This window comes from Bufo gargarizans, chromosome 3, assembly GCF_014858855.1.
Source record: "Bufo gargarizans isolate SCDJY-AF-19 chromosome 3, ASM1485885v1, whole genome shotgun sequence".
Lineage (NCBI taxonomy): Eukaryota > Metazoa > Chordata > Amphibia > Anura > Bufonidae > Bufo > Bufo gargarizans.
In genome coordinates this window covers 95,896,677-95,915,094 of record NC_058082.1, presented here as the reverse complement: position 1 = coordinate 95,915,094, position 18,418 = coordinate 95,896,677, and the positions used below count along the sequence as shown (strand labels likewise).

At 43.1% G+C, this 18,418-nt stretch overlaps 1 protein-coding gene across 3 annotated transcripts in view; it reads left to right on the top strand.

Annotated features, from left to right (window-relative positions):
• Positions 1–18,418, top strand: part of PFKM (phosphofructokinase, muscle) — an 82,855-nt gene that overhangs the window by 18,873 nt on the left and 45,564 nt on the right. For all 3 annotated transcript variants that reach the window (XM_044284528.1, XM_044284529.1, XM_044284530.1), the window contains exons 4-7: positions 4,657–4,730; positions 4,842–4,919; positions 14,822–15,011; positions 17,805–17,970. In XM_044284528.1, coding sequence (XP_044140463.1) covers positions 4,657–4,730; positions 4,842–4,919; positions 14,822–15,011; positions 17,805–17,970 — 508 coding nt within the window. The remainder of the gene's footprint in view (positions 1–4,656; positions 4,731–4,841; positions 4,920–14,821; positions 15,012–17,804; positions 17,971–18,418) is intronic.

Genomic DNA, 18,418 nt, shown 5'->3' with positions numbered 1-18,418 from the left:
CCCATCCTGCCGCATATTTGCCCACAAATGTTGCAGCTGGGCCCATAGATACTGCACACTCGTAGGTTGCCGAAGCTGGCGTCCCATAACCGGTCCCATAAATGCTCGATTGGGCCGCCAAGGAAGTGTTGCAGTCTGACATTCCTGTGAAACCCTTGCTGTGTGCGGACGAGCGTTAGGCTACTTTTAAACTTGCTCTGTTGTTTTCCGGTATTGAGATCCGGCAGAGGATCTCAATACCGGGGAAAAAAACGTTTCCATTTTGTCCTCATGCATTCTGAATGGAAAGAGATTTGTTCAGGAGGCATCAGGATATCTTCTGTTCTGGCAGCATTCTGTTTTGTGACCGGACATAAAAACGGGGGGAAAAACAGATCCGGTACTGAAAACAAGGTAAGTCACTGATGACGGGTCCGTTTTTAGGAGCCTAAAGGAGCTCCATCACTAAATACATTGAAAGTCAATGGGTGACGGATCCATTTTTTTTTTCCCCATTCTGATTTCACACAACCACATCCTAACGGAACGGATGCATCCTGATGTGCAAAATCTAAACGGATCCGTTTAATTCCGGTATTGGGATCCTCTGCCAGATCTCAGTACCGGAATTAACAACACAAGTGTGAAAGTAGCCTTACCCTGCTGAAAAATGCCGGTTGGAAGGCCTGCCATGACGCTTACATTTCTGCCTGGGTACGTTATTTTTTTTGCCAATCAGTGTATTTGGATTCTTTGTGAGGCGCAATATAAGAGCGCCATGAATAACAATGTGATAGTGTTACTATGCTGCTGTAATAACAAGCTGTGGATTATCCGAAAAATTTCTGGACATTGGCGTCCCAATATACAGGGAAACGTACTTGTTATGTCTTGTTTTTTCCTTGCACAGATAACGGCTGCAGTATCTCTGGCCTCTTAAAGGGGTCCACAGTATAGGTGATAACTGTATGCTCACTGGGAGTCCGACCGCTGGGACCAGATATGGCACAATTTGGCAGCCAGAAGGGGTATATATTTAGGTACAGTTAATATTCAGCATTCCCTGTTACAATTCCACTATGTTACCCAGCTTTCCTGGGATCCTGAAAGGCAAATATCACAAAATTTGGGGGAAAGAATGGGCTTTTCTTTTAGGTACATTGAGCATCCAGTAGTCCCCATTACAGCTCCTGATGCTGTTACCCAGCTTTCCCGGGATCCTGAAAGGACAATATGGGGTGGTGTCATATTATTTGGGAGCAAGAAAGGGGATTTATTAGGTATATTTTGTATTCAGTAGTCACCATTATAGTTCCAACATGCTATGTTACCCAGCTTTTCTGCAAACCTGAAAGGCAAATATGGGAATCTGTCCTACTACTACTACTACTACTGGTACTAAGGGAGATTCTTTTTAACAAAATGGCCACGTTCACTGTGTAGACAAAGTATGGAATCTAAACCCAGCCATTTCCTTCTAACATTCCTGGCTCACATGTTCTAGCATCAGATAGGGAGAACACATGCTGCATCCGAAAAGAAGAATACTCCGATTTTCTGTTATATTTTTTATAGTCTGCAGTTGTGATGTAGGACAGGAGAGGAGCAAGAGAAATAAAGAGATTGTTACATGTTGTCTGTTCTTTTCCTAATTGTTCATTTGTTTGGATTATGGTTTAGTGTCCCTTTTAAGGATTAATTTGGACTCTAATCTTGAACTCTGTTAACAAGATTTCTGAGGCTGGTGACTAGAATAGACTGTACAGTGGAGGCAACTGAGGCCTCATTCACACGATTGTTGTTTGGGTCCGCATCCCAGCCGCATTTTGTGCTGCTCGGATGTGCACCCATCCACTCCAATAGGGCCGCATCCGTTGCTCCGTTCCGTGGCCCCGCAACAAAAAAATAGAACATGTCCTATTCTTGTCTGTTTTGCGGACAAAAATAGGCATTTCTATTATGGGCGGCCCGTTCCGTCCAACAAATTGCGGAACGCACACAGCCAGCGTCCGTGTTTTGAGGATTCACAATTTTCAGACTGCAAAACACGGCGCGGTCGTGTGTATATAGCCTTAGTCTGCCTTTCCTGAGTGGAGTCTGGCAGCTGATTTTTCCCTTCACCCGTTTATTACATGTATATGCTACGCCAAGCCAAAAATGCACATGTATCGAGGACTGGGAGAGTTAGTTGTTGGCAGACAGCTATCTCCTATGTAGGGCTGTAATATGCTGCCCAATGTTCGAGCAGCGCGATTGCCGATAACACATCCATCAGTGCTCGTTTTCACTGGCCTGATTACACAGACCGATACAAACTGAATGTTGGAGGAACGATTGCTCCTGCATTCGATCCTCCCTTATTCAGTTCTCTTGATTATCTGCGGCACATCCCTGATTACACATTGGAGATGTGCTTCTGATAGCTGATCATCTTTCATCCTGAAGAAAGATACCTGTCAGCCAAAAAACAAGAGTTTTGTTTATCAGATGACCACCTCACGATGGAACTGGCCAATTATTGGGGACAAACGTTTCTATGAACTCTTGTTCCTGATAATTGGCCCAAAAATTGTACGGTCAATAGAGTCGTAAGGGAGAGGAGAGAACAAAGGAGAGGTGATAACTAATTTTCTGTTGCTGCCTCAACTTCCCAGTTATCGGTTATTTAATAAATAAAACCTCTCATATTTATATTATTAAAAAACAATACAAAGCACTCTGCAAACATAGACTATATGAAATAATGCTATATTTTCAATTTAAATGAATATGAGAGACTTAGATTTGATCAAAATTATTTTTGCCCATCCACAACGTCATGGTGACCTTTCATCTGGATGGGAACCTACTCTATATGATGCCTCTCTCTGTCCCAACAGGCCTCTAATGTAGGGAGAGCAAGCTCCACATGTATAGACTGTGTCTCCTCTATTTATTACCCCTTTATGTGCCAGCAGGCCTCAAGTGCATTCAGAGAGAGCAGACTACAGCTATACATACTGCACTCATTAAAAACAGCCATTGTTGCATTATGTTTGCTTTTACTCTAGGCCTGTTTTACACTTGCAGTAGAGAAGCTGGAAAAAAATTCCAAATGCAGGGGAATCAGAAAAAAACACAATTGTGCCATAGTTTTATGGGTTTCGTTCTTACGGTGTTCCCAGTGTGGTAACACTGAGCCGTTCCCTTCATTCTGCAGGTCATTACAGTTACAGCAATAACACATTTATAAACTCTTTCTTGTTTTTTTTAATGCTGAAAAAAATATACTTTGGAAAAAGGTCTCAGCTCTCTAGGAAGTACCGTTCCTGAGGTATTCCCCCCCCCCCCCCCCCCCCCAAAAATGCAAATATGGCACATCACATGACCTACATTACCCATAGAAGCCTGCAGGTCTTTCTCTTCATATCCCGCTGCCATACACACAGTCACATGACCCTTATCAGCAAATAGTAAGCTTTAAAGGGGCAGGACGTTGTGGATGACACTGTTAAGGGAGCGGAGTGCTGTGGAGGTCACAGTTAAGGGGGCAGGTAGGGTGGCCATTTAGGCCACCCTCAAAAGACGGACTTCAAAACCCCACCCCCGCTGTGAAGGTCATAGTTAACGGGGTGGGCTGCTGTGGAGGTCCCATTTTATGGAGACTGAGCACTGGGGGGGGGGGGGGGCTGTGGAGGTCACTGTTAAGGGGCGGGGTACCGTAGATGCCACTGTTATAGTGGATACTGTCGATATCTTTTAACGACACACACACAAACAATAAATAAAATAGATTAAATATACCCGCGCAAAGCCAGGTACTTCTGCTAGTGTTAAAATAAAAACATCCTATTCTCACCAGTGAATTCCCCGCTGTTTCCAGTGCCTCAGCTCTGGTACTCCACTGTTAAGATCTGTTAACATCACTGCAGCGATGACATGCTATATACCGAACGTCATGGCTGCAGCCAATCACTGGCCTCAAAGTTATATGGCATGAGACCACTGAGGCTAGTGATTGGTGGCAGTGGTCATGTGACATAAACTACCCGTCACCACTGCGGCCCTAAAAACAGACCGGAGTTGAGGACGAGAAAAGCCTGGGAATTAAAGAGGTTGGCCCATCTGGGACATTGATGGCATATCATTATGATACACTATCAATGTCAGACTGCTGTGGATACCACCTCTGAGACCCATCCCTATTTAGAGCACGGGGCTCTTGAAGTGAAGGTGAGCATATTGCGTATGCGTAGCGTTCTTTATATTCATCGACTTGCCTATTTTTGGAACTCCCCTAGCGGTGAATAGAGAGCGCACTGCGCAAGCGCCGTTACCTCACCATTCACTGCTATGGGATTTCTGGTAATAGCTGAGCCAGCGCTCACCTATTTTTGGAAATCCCATAGCTTTAAACAGAGGATGGCTGCTCTCTGTATACGTCAGGGGTCCCATTCTGGAGATTGGACCGGTTCTCAGAGGTGGGAGCTGCACCTATCTCACACTGATGGTATATCCTAGTGATTTGCCATCGATGTCCCAGATTGGAATACTCCTTTAATTGGTGAGTATTGGATATTTTTTTAATTTTAACACATTTCGTTTTTCTGTAAAGTTTTAACTTGTGTGCAGTTTTTAATAATGTAGTGCATTTTCAAGACATAGGAAATATTTAATCCATATTATATTCATCACCAGGGATGAATGCAGCTGTACGAGCGGTGGTGAGAGTGGGAATTTACACAGGCGCCAAAGTCTTCTTTGTACATGAGGTCTGTATCTCTGTTTCCACACTGGTTTGCTGCTTTTGAATGGAATTTTGCTCTATACAATTTGATGGTATGATTGCGATGAATCCTTATTAAAGATTGTTGTTATTGTAGGGTTACCAAGGACTGGTCGATGGAGGTGAGAACATTCGAGAAGCCACTTGGGAAAGTGTCTCAATGATGTTGCAGTTGGTGAGTTTGATGGACTCGGTAGCTTCGTCATGTCTGTCTTCAAATTTTGTCTTGCCCATAAAACTGGTCAAGTACAGGTACAGTCTATACAGTTCATGATCAATGCTATGCTGCTATTTCCAACAAAACAAAATAAAATTAAATAACGGTTTAGAGCATGACGTTTGTGTCCCTCAAGTTTCTTATTATGTCTGTTTAGTGTCTGTTTTGCCCGAATCTCTTCGTGTTGCTTTGACTGTGAAATATTTAAAATGTCCACAAAAAATTTAGTGTTTGCCAACCTCTAACTATCAAGAAGAGCAACAAAAATCCTGCTAATACAAGGAGTAGAACAAACACTAGCTAATTGGTCTTCTTTACTCACCGTGTATATGCCCATATTGCCCAGCAAATAATGGGACCTATGACAAGAAGTGTTACTACCACGGCACCATTGTTAAACTACTGTGCTGGTGACAAGCAGGGCAGGACAATGGCAGCACTGGAGCTGTATAATAGAGATCACGATAACCATTTTGTAATTTCTGTAAATTGCCCCTAGACTGTGTATTCCAGCCTGAAAGGAAGTCTGTCGTCAGGACTTTCACTGTTAACCCAGGCACAAAGTCTTGTAGGGCTAGCTCATGTAAATGGAATGATGGTTTTTACTTGGTAGTCTGCTTCATTCTTGCTAAAAGGTGCTTTTAGTCTATATGCAAATGAGCAGTTAAGTGCACCGACGGTGGGCCTAGGATACTCTGTTCACCCTTGCTCCTCCTGCTTCATCTGCCAGCCCTCCCTCTCCTTCCTGATTATCAGGGCCAGGCAAAATGACTATGCATGATCCTGGCCCTGTCAATCAAGAACAAGAATGAGGGTCTGTCTCCGTCCATTCTGTAGTGGATGAAGCTGGTTATTGCAGTGCTGCTCCCATGGAAGTGAATCAGAGGCTAGGCCATCAATATGAATGTACCAGAAAACGCCCTAAAGAGGCAGTCCCTTTTCTCCCTACTGCTTCCAGCGCTGAGCTCCTGTTCTCCACACCACTGACGTTATCTTCCAGGATGCAGTGGTAATGTTACATGCACTCAGGTCACAGTGCAGCCAATCACTGGCCTCACCAGTATATGGGACATCACCACTGAGGCCAGTGGTTGACTGCAGCCACAAAGAGGACTAAAGCACAGTGTAGGGAAGCAGCAGAGAGAAAAGGGGTAAGTATTGATTTTTTTTAATTTATTTTTTTACCAAAGGTACAGAGGTTGCCTGAGTGTTTTTTTAACTTGGACAGCCCCTTAAAGGCTGTGGACATGAGGCACCTTTTTTATAATTGGATTTTAGACATTTTGCACAAATTTTTATTTTATTTTTCACTTGGTCTTTATCAGATTTTTTGCAGCAGTTTCTGTGGTACATATGGTTATAAAATCAGTCTATTTGAAGACTATCTCTCCTGAGTTCCATGTAGAGCTTTTGTCTGTGATTTTTGTGACCTTATAAACACTGATAATAGCTAAACTTTTATCAAACTGATAAGATTATGAGGTAACAGATAAGAGTTCTACATGAAACATCAGCTGATGAAACAACATGAAGAGAGAGTCTGAAAACAAACTGATTTTTAAACGCATGTATTATAGAAACTGCTGATTATTTATTTTTATACTAAAGACTAATTGAAAAAAAGTTTTTTAGCCCAAAATGAGTAACACGCAGCTTTAAATATTATACTTAAATATTATATCAAAAACAGCCCATCCACAATAATATTTCGATGTGGAGACAACACATGCTACCTGACCGGCATCACCTTCCAGCTTCCTCAGGGGTGTTTCCTAGAGGACAACCCTTGAGGAAGCAGCAACAGAGTGCAGCAGATTCCAGAGAGCAACAGCTGAGACCATCTCCATGAAAATAATGGGTCCAGTAGAAGCCTCCACCATTATACATATTCCTTGCACATATGAGAGGTTTTGGAAACAACGAGAGGTGAGCTAATCAGCCATGAGCTTTATGCTCATGGATTCATATAAATTCCATCGGTGTTTTGTCCATAATTCACCATTCTCCCCATTGACCACTGCAGACAGAGTGGTCCTGTCCTATATCATATGACCATCTCATGAGGTGAATTATATTGAGCTATATCTGTCCCGTCATCCATAGCTGTATTTATTTTTGGATCCTTCATTCACCTTCATCATCGATTGTTTATAAATTGTAGTGTTAGATTTTTTTTTACCTCTTTTTTTCCTTGACAGATAATTCTTAATTCCCAATAAACTTAAAGAAGATGACAATTGCTTTTCTGGAAATTTTTAAATAACTTTCACAGTTGCTTGTGAGATGTTTGCCCTATTAAAGTGGCATTGAGACAACTTGACATTTCTTTTGGACTACCGCTTGTCAGGATAGGATACTTAAGTCTGTTCATCTTCCCTAGCCAAAGAGTTACACTCAATGTCAATGTCAAAGACAAAAATAACTTGCCATTTTAGTGCCAGACGAGGTCAAAGTTCTAAGCGGAGTCTAGTTTCAAATGGCACACATAAATAGACTCGATACCTTTGACCTTTGCAATTAACACTGGTAACGTACATACCAGTACTTTTAGAAATACATAATCATCAGACTGGAGGTACAGATCCTGTATGATGATGCATAAAGGTCCATTTGCAGATAAACTGTAAAACTCCTTATTAGCATTGATGCCTTGTAAATGCTGTGCTGCAATGTATGATTATAATGAGTACAAGAGACAGTTTTCTGCTACTTCTGACTGTGATAACTATAGATTACAGTGAGTAACTGCCATTGAAGGTGGCCATAGCCGTAGAGATCATTCTGAAGTTCTGTTTTATTTTAGTTGTCCATCTTTTAATATAGGAGGGGTGACCTACGGAACCAAGGTGGACAGGAGGTGATCTAATGGAATGTTTGTGTATAGGGGTGATCTGGGGTGTATAATGGGTGAGTTGATGGAATGTTTGGTGTAGCAAGGTGATCTGGGGTGCAAAGAGGGTGATCTATATAAGGATGTGTGTACAGGGGGTGATCAATGGAACTTTGGGTGTATGGGGGTGATCTGATGGAAAGTTAGATGTATAGGGGTGTTCTATTGAACACTGGGTGTGTAAGTGTTGTCCTGATGGAACATTGGGTGTATAGGAGGTGATCTGATTGAACGTTGGGTTTATAAGGGGTTATCTGTGGAACATTGGATATATAGTGGGTGATCTTTGGAACGTTAGGTGCATAAGGGTTTATCTATGGAACATTGGGTGTTAAGGGGGTGAACAGATGGAAGGAAGAGGGTACTCTGAGATAGGCAAGGGCTGCAGTGTAACTAAGCACAGTCTGTCCACCATCCCACCATGTATTGACTGTCTCCAGTGAGTGATAGAGTTCCCAATGCCGTTATCCCCAACTGTCTATTTCTATTCCCTGAGGATAGGCCATCACCCCTTTAATTTAGTAGTTATTTGTTCCTTCTCTGGAGGCAGCCATATTGGAGACACGCCCTTCCTGTGTTGCCAGTATTAGGATCAGCACCATTTAGGAGTCAAGTGACAGAGAAATGTCATTGATTATTATACAGTAGTCTGCCGTAAGCAATAAATACAACGCCCTCGTCCAGAGACCTGGGAGTTACAGGGGAGCTGCATGCAAAACCTAACCTGTGTGTATGGTGTTACGGCCCTTTTACATGGGCTGATGATCTGGAACAAACATTTATAGAAAAGTTTATTCAGCCAATCATCAGCCAGTCTAAGCCCCACTAATCAACCGACAAACCCTTTTATGCAACCACAAAAATCACTGCTTGTAGGCATCATAAAAAAGGGATAATGATTACTCCGTAAAAGCCTTTTAAATGAGTGCTGATCAACTCGTCATATTATCAGTCATGCTCGTTATGGCATAGGCCATTAGTAGAGAACTGTAATTAAGAAGGTATTCTGGTAACTCCAAGTTATTTTCTATCCCTTGGGATTCACACCGATCATGAGAATGGGGGCTTTGTACCCCTCAGGTCCTCCCAGATGAATGGAGGAGCAGCAGGTTGAGCATTTGCACCACTGCTCCATTCCTCCATCGCAGTTGGAGATGAATGGAGTGGCAATGCGCATGCTCAACTAGCCGCTCCGTTCATTTCAGCGGGCTTTGCAGGGTGTGAGGCACATGTTCTTATCAGTGGGGGTCCTATGGCTGGATAGGGGATAACTTGAAATTACTGGAATACTCCTTTAAATATCCTAGTCTCTAATGATAAGACTTGTTTGAGACAACCACCAAAAATTGCATTCAAAATCTAGAGCCTTATATAGAGGTGATCCTCTGAAAAAAACAGTCTAATAATGTGTGTAAAAGAATTGAAAATCTATCACAGAAATTCTGGTGTTAAAGGACTAGGCAATGTAAATGTTATCACGCTTCGCCCTGACTTCTCCTAAAGTCTTGCGCTGCACCGTGCGCTTCAGTATCCGTCACAGGAGCAGTACAGGAAAGAGGCTTGCTGGCAGTTCTCTTCTGTACTGCGCCTGTACCGGATACTGATGCACACAGTGATGCACAAGACTTTAGGAGAAGTCGAGGCCAGGTGTGATCATGTTTTCACTGCCTGGTCCTGTCAATCAAAGTGCCGAGGGAGCTGAGTCTCTAGGTGTAACGGCAACGCCCCCATTGCTCCTAGAGGCTAATTTGCATATTTTAAAACATAATTTTTCTCAGCAACGCGGGCACATATTAACATGGGACCAACACAGATGCCTTCAGCTGCCAAGCGCACATGTAACAGGTCAGCCAGTGTCATAGGTACAAATCTGCAGACAGATGCCCTTTAACCGCTACAGGACCGCCGTACGCAGGATTGCGTCCTGCCGGCGGCCCTGCTCTTCTGGGTGGACGCATATACGCGTCCTCCCGCGAGAGCCGAGATTTCCTGTGAAAGCGCGCACACAGACGCGCGCACTCACAGGAACGGAAGGTAAGCGAGTGAATCTCCAGCCTGCCAGCGGCGATCGCTCGCTGGCAGGCTGGAGATCTGATTTTTTTTAACCCCTAACAGGTATATTAGACGCTGTTTTGATAACAGCGTCTAATATACCTGCTACCTGGTCCTCTGGTGGTCCCTTTTGTTAGGATCGACCACCAGAGGACACAGGTAGGTCAGTAAAGTCGCACCAAACACTACACTACACTACACCCCCCCCCCCCCCCCCCCCCGTCACTTATTAACCCTTTATGAACCCCCTGATCACCCATGATCACCCCATAAAAACTCCCTGATCACCCCCCCGTCATTGATCACTCCCCCCTGTCATTGATCACCCCCCCCTGTCAGGCTCCGTTCAGGCGTCCGTATGATTTTTACGGATCCACGGATACATGGATCGGATCCGCAAAACACATGCGGACGTCTGAATGGAGCCTTACAGGGGGGTGATCAATGACAGGCGGGTGATCACGCATATACACTCCCTGATCACCCCCTGTCATTGATCACCCCCCTGTAAGGCTCCATTCAGACGTCCGCATGATTTTTACGGATCCATGGATACATGGATCGGATCCGCAAAACACATGCGGACGTCTGAATGAAGCCTTACAGGGGGGTGATCAATGACAGGCGGGTGATCACGCATATACACTCCCTGATCACCCCCTGTCATTGATCACCCCCCTGTCATTGATCACCCCCCTGTAAGGCTCCATTCAGACGTCCGCATGTGTTTTGCGGATCCGATCCATGTATCCATGGATCCGTAAAAATCATGCGGACGTCTGAATGGAGCCTTACAGGGGGGTGATCAATGACAGAGGGGTGATCGCCCATATACACTCCCTGATCACCCCCTGTCATTGATCACCCCCCTGTAAGGCTCCATTCAGACGTCCGCATGATTTTTACGGATCCATGGATACATGGATCGGATCCGCAAAACACATGCGGACGTCTGAATGGAGCCTTACAGGGGGGTGATCAATGACAGGCGGGTGATCACCCATATACACTCCCTGATCACCCCCCTGTCATTGATCACCCCCCTGTAAGGCTCCATTCAGACGTCCGCATGTGTTTTGTGGATCCGATCCATGTATCCGTAAAAATCATACGGACGTCTGAATGGAGCCTTACAGGGGGGGTGATCAGTGACAGGGGGGTGATCACCCTGATCACCCCCTGTCATTGATAACCCCCCTGTAAGGCTCCATTCAGACGTCCGCATGTGTTTTGCGGATCCGATCCATGGATCCGTAAAAATCATGCGGACGTCTGAATGGAGCCTTACAGGGGGGGTGATCACCCTGATCACCCCCTGTTATTGATCACCCCCCTGTAAGGCTCCATTCAGACGTCCGAATGTGTTTTGCGGATCCGATCCATGGATCCGTAAAAATCATACGGACGTCTGAATGGAGCCTTACCAGGGGGGTGATCAATGACAGGGGGGTGATCAGGGAGTCTATATGGGTGATCACCCCCCCTGTCATTGATCACCCCCCCTGTCATTGATCACCCCCCCTGTCATTGATCACCCCCCCTGTCATTGATCACCCCCCTGTCATTGATCACCCCCCCCCCCCCCCCCCCCTGTAAGGCTCCATTCAGACATTTTTTTGGCCCAAGTTAGCAGAAATTTTTTGTTTGTTTTTGTTTTTTCTTACAAAGTCTCATACTCCACTAACTTGTGTCAAAAAATAAAATCTCACATGAACTCCATACCCCTCACCGAATCCAAATGCGTAAACATTTTTAGACATTTATATTCCAGACTTCTTCTCACGCTTTAGGCCCCCTAAAAAGCCAGGGCAGTATAAATACCCCACATGTGACCCCATTTCGGAAAGAAGACACCCCAAGGTATTCGCTGAGGGGCATATTGAGTCCATGAAAGATTGAAATTTTTGTCCTAAGTTAGCGGAAAGTGAGACTTTGTGAGAAAAAAAAAATAAATAAAAATTTCCGCTAACTTATGCAAAAAAATTTAAATTTCTATGAACTCGCTAGGCCCCTCACGGAATACCTTGGGGTGTCTTCTTTCCAAAGTGGGGTCACATGTGGGGTATTTATACTGCCCTGGCTTTTTAGGGGCCCGAAAGTGTGAGAAGAAGTCTGGGATCCAAATGTCTAAAAATGCCCTCCTAAAAGGAATTTGGGCACCTTTGCGCATCTAGGCTGCAAAAAAGTGTCACACATGTGGTATCGCCGTACTCAGGAGAAGTTGGGGAATGTGTTTTGGGGTGTCATTTTACATATACCCATGCTGGGTGAGAAAAATATCTTGGTCAAATGCCAACTTTGTATAAAAAAAATGGGAAAAGTTATCTTTTGCCAAGATATTTCTCTCACCCAGCATGGTTATATGTAAAATGACACCCCAAAACACATTCCCCAACTTCTCCTGAGTACGGCGATACCAGATGTGTGACACTTTTTTGCAGCCAAGGTGGGCAAAGGGGCACATATTCCAAAGTGCACCTTTCGGATTTCGCAGGCCATTTTTTACAGATTTTGATTGCAAAGTACTTCTCACACATTTGGGCCCCTAAATTGCCAGGGCAGTATAACTACGCCACAAGTGACCCCATTTTGGAAAGAAGACACCCCAAGGTATTCCGTGATGGGCATGGCGAGTTCCTAGAATTTTTTATTTTTTGTCACAAGTTAGCGGAAAATGATGATTTTTCTTTTTTTTTTCTTTTTTCCTTACAAAGTCTCATATTCCACTAACTTGCGACAAAAAATAAAAAATTCTAGGAACTCGCCATGCCCCTCACGGAATACCTTGGGGTGTCTTCTTTCCAAAATGGGGTCACTTGTGGCGTAGTTATACTGCCCTGGCAATTTAGGGGCCCAAATGTGTGAGAAGAACTTTGCAATCAAAATGTGTAAAAAATGGCCTGCGAAATCCGAAAGGTGCACTTTGGAATATGTGCCCCTTTGCCCACCTTGGCTGCAAAAAAGTGTGACACATCTGGTATCGCCGTACTCAGGAGAAGTTGGGGAATGTGTTTTGGGGTGTCATTTTACATATACCCATGCTGGGTGAGAAAAATATCTTGGTCAAATGCCAACTTTGTATAAAAAAATTTGAAAAGTTGTCTTTTGCCAAGATATTTCTCTCACCCAGCATGGGTATATGTAAAATGACACCCCAAAACACATTCCCCAACTTCTCCTGAGCACGGCGATACCAGATGTGTGACACTTTTTTGCAGCCAAGGTGGGCAAAGGGGCACATATTCCAAAGTGCACCTTTCGGATTTCACCGGTCATTTTTTACACATTTTGATTGCAAAGTTCTTCTCACACATCTGGGCCCCTAAATTGCCAGGGCAGTATAACTACGCCACAAGTGACCCCATTTTGGAAAGAAGACACCCCAAGGTATTCCGTGAGGGGCATGGCGAGTTCCTAGAATTTTTTATTTTTTGTCGCAAGTTAGTGGAATATGAGACTTTGTAAGAAAAAAATAAAAATAAAAAATCATCATCATTTTCCGCTAACTTGTGACAAAAAATAAAAAGTTCTATGAACTCACTATGCCCATCAGCGAATACCTTAGGGTGTCTACTTTCCGAAATGGGGTCATTTGTGGGGTTTTTCTACTGTCTGGGCATTGTAGAACCTCAGGAAACATGACAGGTGCTCAGAAAGTCAGAGCTGCTTCAAAAAGCGGAAATTCAAATTTTTGTACCATAGTTTGTAAACGCTATAACTTTTACCCAAACCATTTTTTTTTTTGCCCAAACATTTTTTTTTTATCAAAGACATGTAGAACTATAAATTTAGCGAAAAATTTATAAATGGATGTCATTTTTTTTTGCAAAATTTTACAGCTGAAAGTGAAAAATGTCATTTTTTTGCAAAAAAATCGTTACATTTCGATTAATAACAAAAAAAGTAAAAATGTCAGCAGCAATGAAATACCACCAAATGAAAGCTCTATTAGTGAGAAGAAAAGGAGGTAAAATTCAGTTGGGTGGTAAGTTGCATGACCGAGCAATAAACGGTGAAAGTAGTGTAGTGCCGAAGTGTAAAAAGTGCTCTGGTCATGAAGGGGGTTTCAGCTAGCGGGGCTGAAGTGGTTAATTATGGGGTAGTCTTTCTCAAAGAGACAGTCTTTTGCAGATGTTTTATTGTATATACAGCAAAGCTGAAAAATTAGCTGTAGAGAACAGTAAAGGTCAGCCTACTGTGCTAATCTAGTGCTCCGTGGGAAAACTGCAATTATTTGGTATGGATAGTCATACCCAAAAAAATAAAAAATCGGAATATATTATTAATGCATATAAATGTGTATTCCTCATGCCGAGGCAAATATTGTGCACACAGCAACCAGGATTCAGATATTATACCATACTTTTCAAATGGCAGATCTTGCTATATTTATGAGAAAAATGGGGGTTCAAGTAAAGGGACCCCCACCAATCAATAATTCTTAGAAGTTAAATATAAAACACCTGAAAGCACCTAAATGTGAAATATCCCTAAAATTACCAAACCTTATACATAACTTTACCAGCATTAATTATAAAGCGTGTCTTTGGGAGGCAATTGGATCAGCAATATTATCTTTGTCCCTCTTCGGTTGCACATCGGTGTAGTGAAGCTGTCATTATCACCTCCAAAAGCTGAAGAAGAGAAATCTAGGTTTTGTAATATAATGGATTGCTGAAAAACCTCTTCTACCTGTGTCATCATGGACAGCTACAACATGGGCATTTACCTGCTTCCTGTGTCATCCTGGGGCATTATTGGTATTACATAGATTGGGCTAATTTCTCGTACGCGTTCTGTCTGCTACCCGCAGTTGATTTTCCTTCTCTTTGTGAATGTAGAGGTGACATACAAGCGTCATTTATTTATAATGCTTTCATTCATTTGATTTATTCCAACTATATCTCTATATTTATAGGGCGGTACAGTAATAGGAAGTGCTAGATGTCAGGATTTCCGGAGCCGAGAGGGCCGCCTTAAGGCAGCATGCAACCTAATCAAAAACGGGATTACCAATCTTTGTGTCATTGGTGGAGACGGCAGCTTGACCGGAGCAGATACTTTCAGAGCAGAGTGGAGCGGACTGCTTGCTGACCTGGTTAAAGCAGGTAAATCCTCTGAGATTCAGATGGTCTGCCGAACGTTTAGAAAATAGCGAGCACAATGAAGGATAATGCAGCAGAGATGGGAAATGGCATGGCTGCCTCCCTCATCTGCCGACATCAGAGTCGCTGAGATACAGGTTCTAAATGGGTTTGTCCGGCAACAGGTTCCTAGTAGCTAGAATAAGTCTTCAACTAAAGAACTTAAAGATGGTTTGTCATCTCTACTGAAAGGCCTTGCATTCATTCCCCTTGTAATAATGACTCTGGAGCATCTATTCTGATGACTTTATTATGTTACATTCCTTTATAATTCCCACTAGAAGTTCTGATTGACTTACTAGCAGTTTTTAATGAAGACCTAGATGGGTGTTACCAGTTGGGGGTCTCCCTGCACAGTCTGACTTTATCCAATCAGTGCTGCCAGTGTCGGACTGTGCAGGGAAAGCTGACTGGGAGCAAACTCCTTTGCCGGCTGAAAGGATCTTGCTGATAAAAATATCCTTAAAGGGGTTTTCCAGGCTCCTATCCACATGATAAGTTATCAATATTCAATCAGTGGGGGCCCTACACCCCACACCCCCAATAAGTTAGCTGTTCCCTGCACCTCCAGCCCTGGAACTAGCACTTTGAGTGGAGCAGCTCCATTCATGGTGTAGTGGATATGCCAGGTCACTGCAGCTTCCATTTATTTCAGTGAGGCTGAGCTGCAGTAACCCAGCACGGCCATTACATTTTCAACGGAGATGTGTTTCCTACTTCATTCAGGAGCTAATTCCAGCACCAGAGGTTGTGGGAAACACCTGATTGATGGGGTGCGGGATGTTGAACCCTCGCTGATAGGTCATTTATAGCCAATCTTGAGAATAGATCATCAATAATAATAGTATGGTACATCCAAAGTCGATTCCCCAAAAAACGTATAATACAGTATGGAGTTTCCGCTCTGTACAGTATTAAAATGTACTGGCACCATTGAGCCGAAGTTATTACTTCACGAAGTCGCTCGAGACTGTTTAATAACTTTGGGAATTAATTATTACTGTAAAAAAAAAAAACCTTGGTACCAAACTTTGGTTCGGTTCTGAGGTACCACTAGGAACCGAACCGGAGTTCAGTATCGAGGTTTTTTACAGTAATAATGAATTCCCAAAGTTTTTACATGAAATACCATCCGAAGTTGATTCACTCATCCCTAATCATCAATATCAGGAGCCTTGAAAACCCCTTTAAAGAGAATGTGTCATCAAAAAAATAGCCTATTGTTTGAATCAGATGAACATATTTTAATAATTAATACTTTTCCATGTCACGGTCAATATGTAATAAAAAATTAAATCCTGCAGTTTTCACCCTGGATCTTCATGTTAAGACACTTCCTGTTTTGTTGAGATCACTTCTCAGTAATCTTCTCTTTATCATCACAGGTGGGATTACAATGAAAGGCAACACCTACATATAGACTCACACAATTCACAATAGGTGATGGTCACAGCCCACATCCTTCCCCCTCTCTGCACAATGTCCTCTGCACAGACCACTGAGCATGACCACAACTCTTTCCCCTAGAATCAAATTAGTTATCTTCAGTCTGCAGGTTCCTATAATTCATGTGGCTTCTGTAAAGAATATCTCAGAAGTGTTGCTGCAGAATCGGCTCAGGCAAGATGGTCAAGCCCCCCATAATCACGTAGAGATAATACAATGTAAAAAAAAAACTAACTTCAGTCAGAAAATAAGAACTGTCTGGGGGAAAAAAAAAGAATTTGTAATAGCAACTGGCCTAAATAAGTAAAACAAAATGTAAGTGGTACATTACCTGAAATTATAATAGCACCTTTATTAGCTCAGACTCGAAGCAGAGAGGGGCAAGGCTTGTTGGGCCAAAATGACAATACAAGTCAGAGCGGGAGAAGAAAAGAAGAGGGTTAGTCACTAGACCTTCGAGTCGAGGGTCCTGGAATAACTTTGCAGGAGGGCAAACAAGGGGGGGCAGAAGAAGGTTCTGCTAAATTAGGCAAAAATAAAGGTCGAGTATAGGCGGGCAGGCTGCCACTGGTCTCAACCTAACCTTGATGACCTCAGGGTAAGTGATAGAGAAGAAAAGTGGTGTTGCGTAGAAATGCTAAAAAAAGACCAGGGGGGAGGCGCCAAAATCCCTTGGATACGGATTGAGGTTGTGTGGATTCCTTCAATAGAATCTATGGAGCCTGTGGTACTTACATACTCTGAGAGTGTGTGCACTCAGAATCGGTATGTGGTATCTGCTCCTGATGAAGGGTACCCATCTAGAGGCCCCGAAACGCATTGAGGCGTCCACTCCCCCTACCCTAGCTTTGGAATAAAAGGAAAGAAAAAGGAAAAGACTCCTGAGTGTTTTTTGTCCGATTCTGACATCTCTACGGGCGACCCAGGCACAGGAGGTGTGGTGTGGGTGTCTTGAGCTTTATCCCACATTACCCTCCTGGGTGAAGTGAGTCACTAATATTTTTGATTTTATACGTTATTTACATTAGTACTTGATTTCATATTCTCTGATTCTGAGGGCACACACTCTCTTAGAGTATGTAAGTACCACAGGCTCCATAGATTCTATTGAAGGAATCCACACAACCTCAATCTGTATCCAAGGGATTTTGGCGCCTCCCCCCTGGTCTTTTTTTTAGCATTTCTACGCAACACCACTTTTCTTCTCTAAATGACAATACACCAGTATGATGTATTGGAGTGACCATCATACAAACTTTTTACTGCTCAGTTTCACGTGTGGACATTATTTTTGTCTGTTTTATTCTATAGGAAAAATTACTTCTGATGAAGCCGCCAAGTCTAGTTACCTAAATATTGTTGGGCTGGTAGGCTCCATTGATAATGATTTCTGTGGAACCGATATGACAATCGGAACCGATTCCGCTCTTCACAGAATTATGGAGATAGTGGATGCCATTACTACAACAGCACAAAGGTAAGACTGAAGATGCGTTAGAATGAACTGGAACTACATCAGTGGTGCCTTATTTTAATGCAGCCTTCAAGAAGACATTAATTTCATTTTTTTCTACACATTAATTTAAAGGATAACTGTCATAATCTATTTTAACATATGTTACTGTTGCAGCAGCATTATGCATAAAGCAATATTTAGTTTCTTCACATACCACTGTTTTCCTTGAGTTTTTCCCTTAGTTACGGCTGTTTAAACATTTACAATGGTAGGACCTTCTCAAGATGGCTCCTCTACCAGTTCTCTGAGGCCAAAACTGCTTTCCCTCACTTCCAATACACACTTTCTGTAGCCAGCAGCTCCCTGCCAGCCAATCAGATCGGATTACTGAGACACGTCTCCTCACTCTGAAGCCTAATGCAGGCATGCAGTGTGAAGGACCGCCCCTCCGTCTTCTGTTTATACTAAA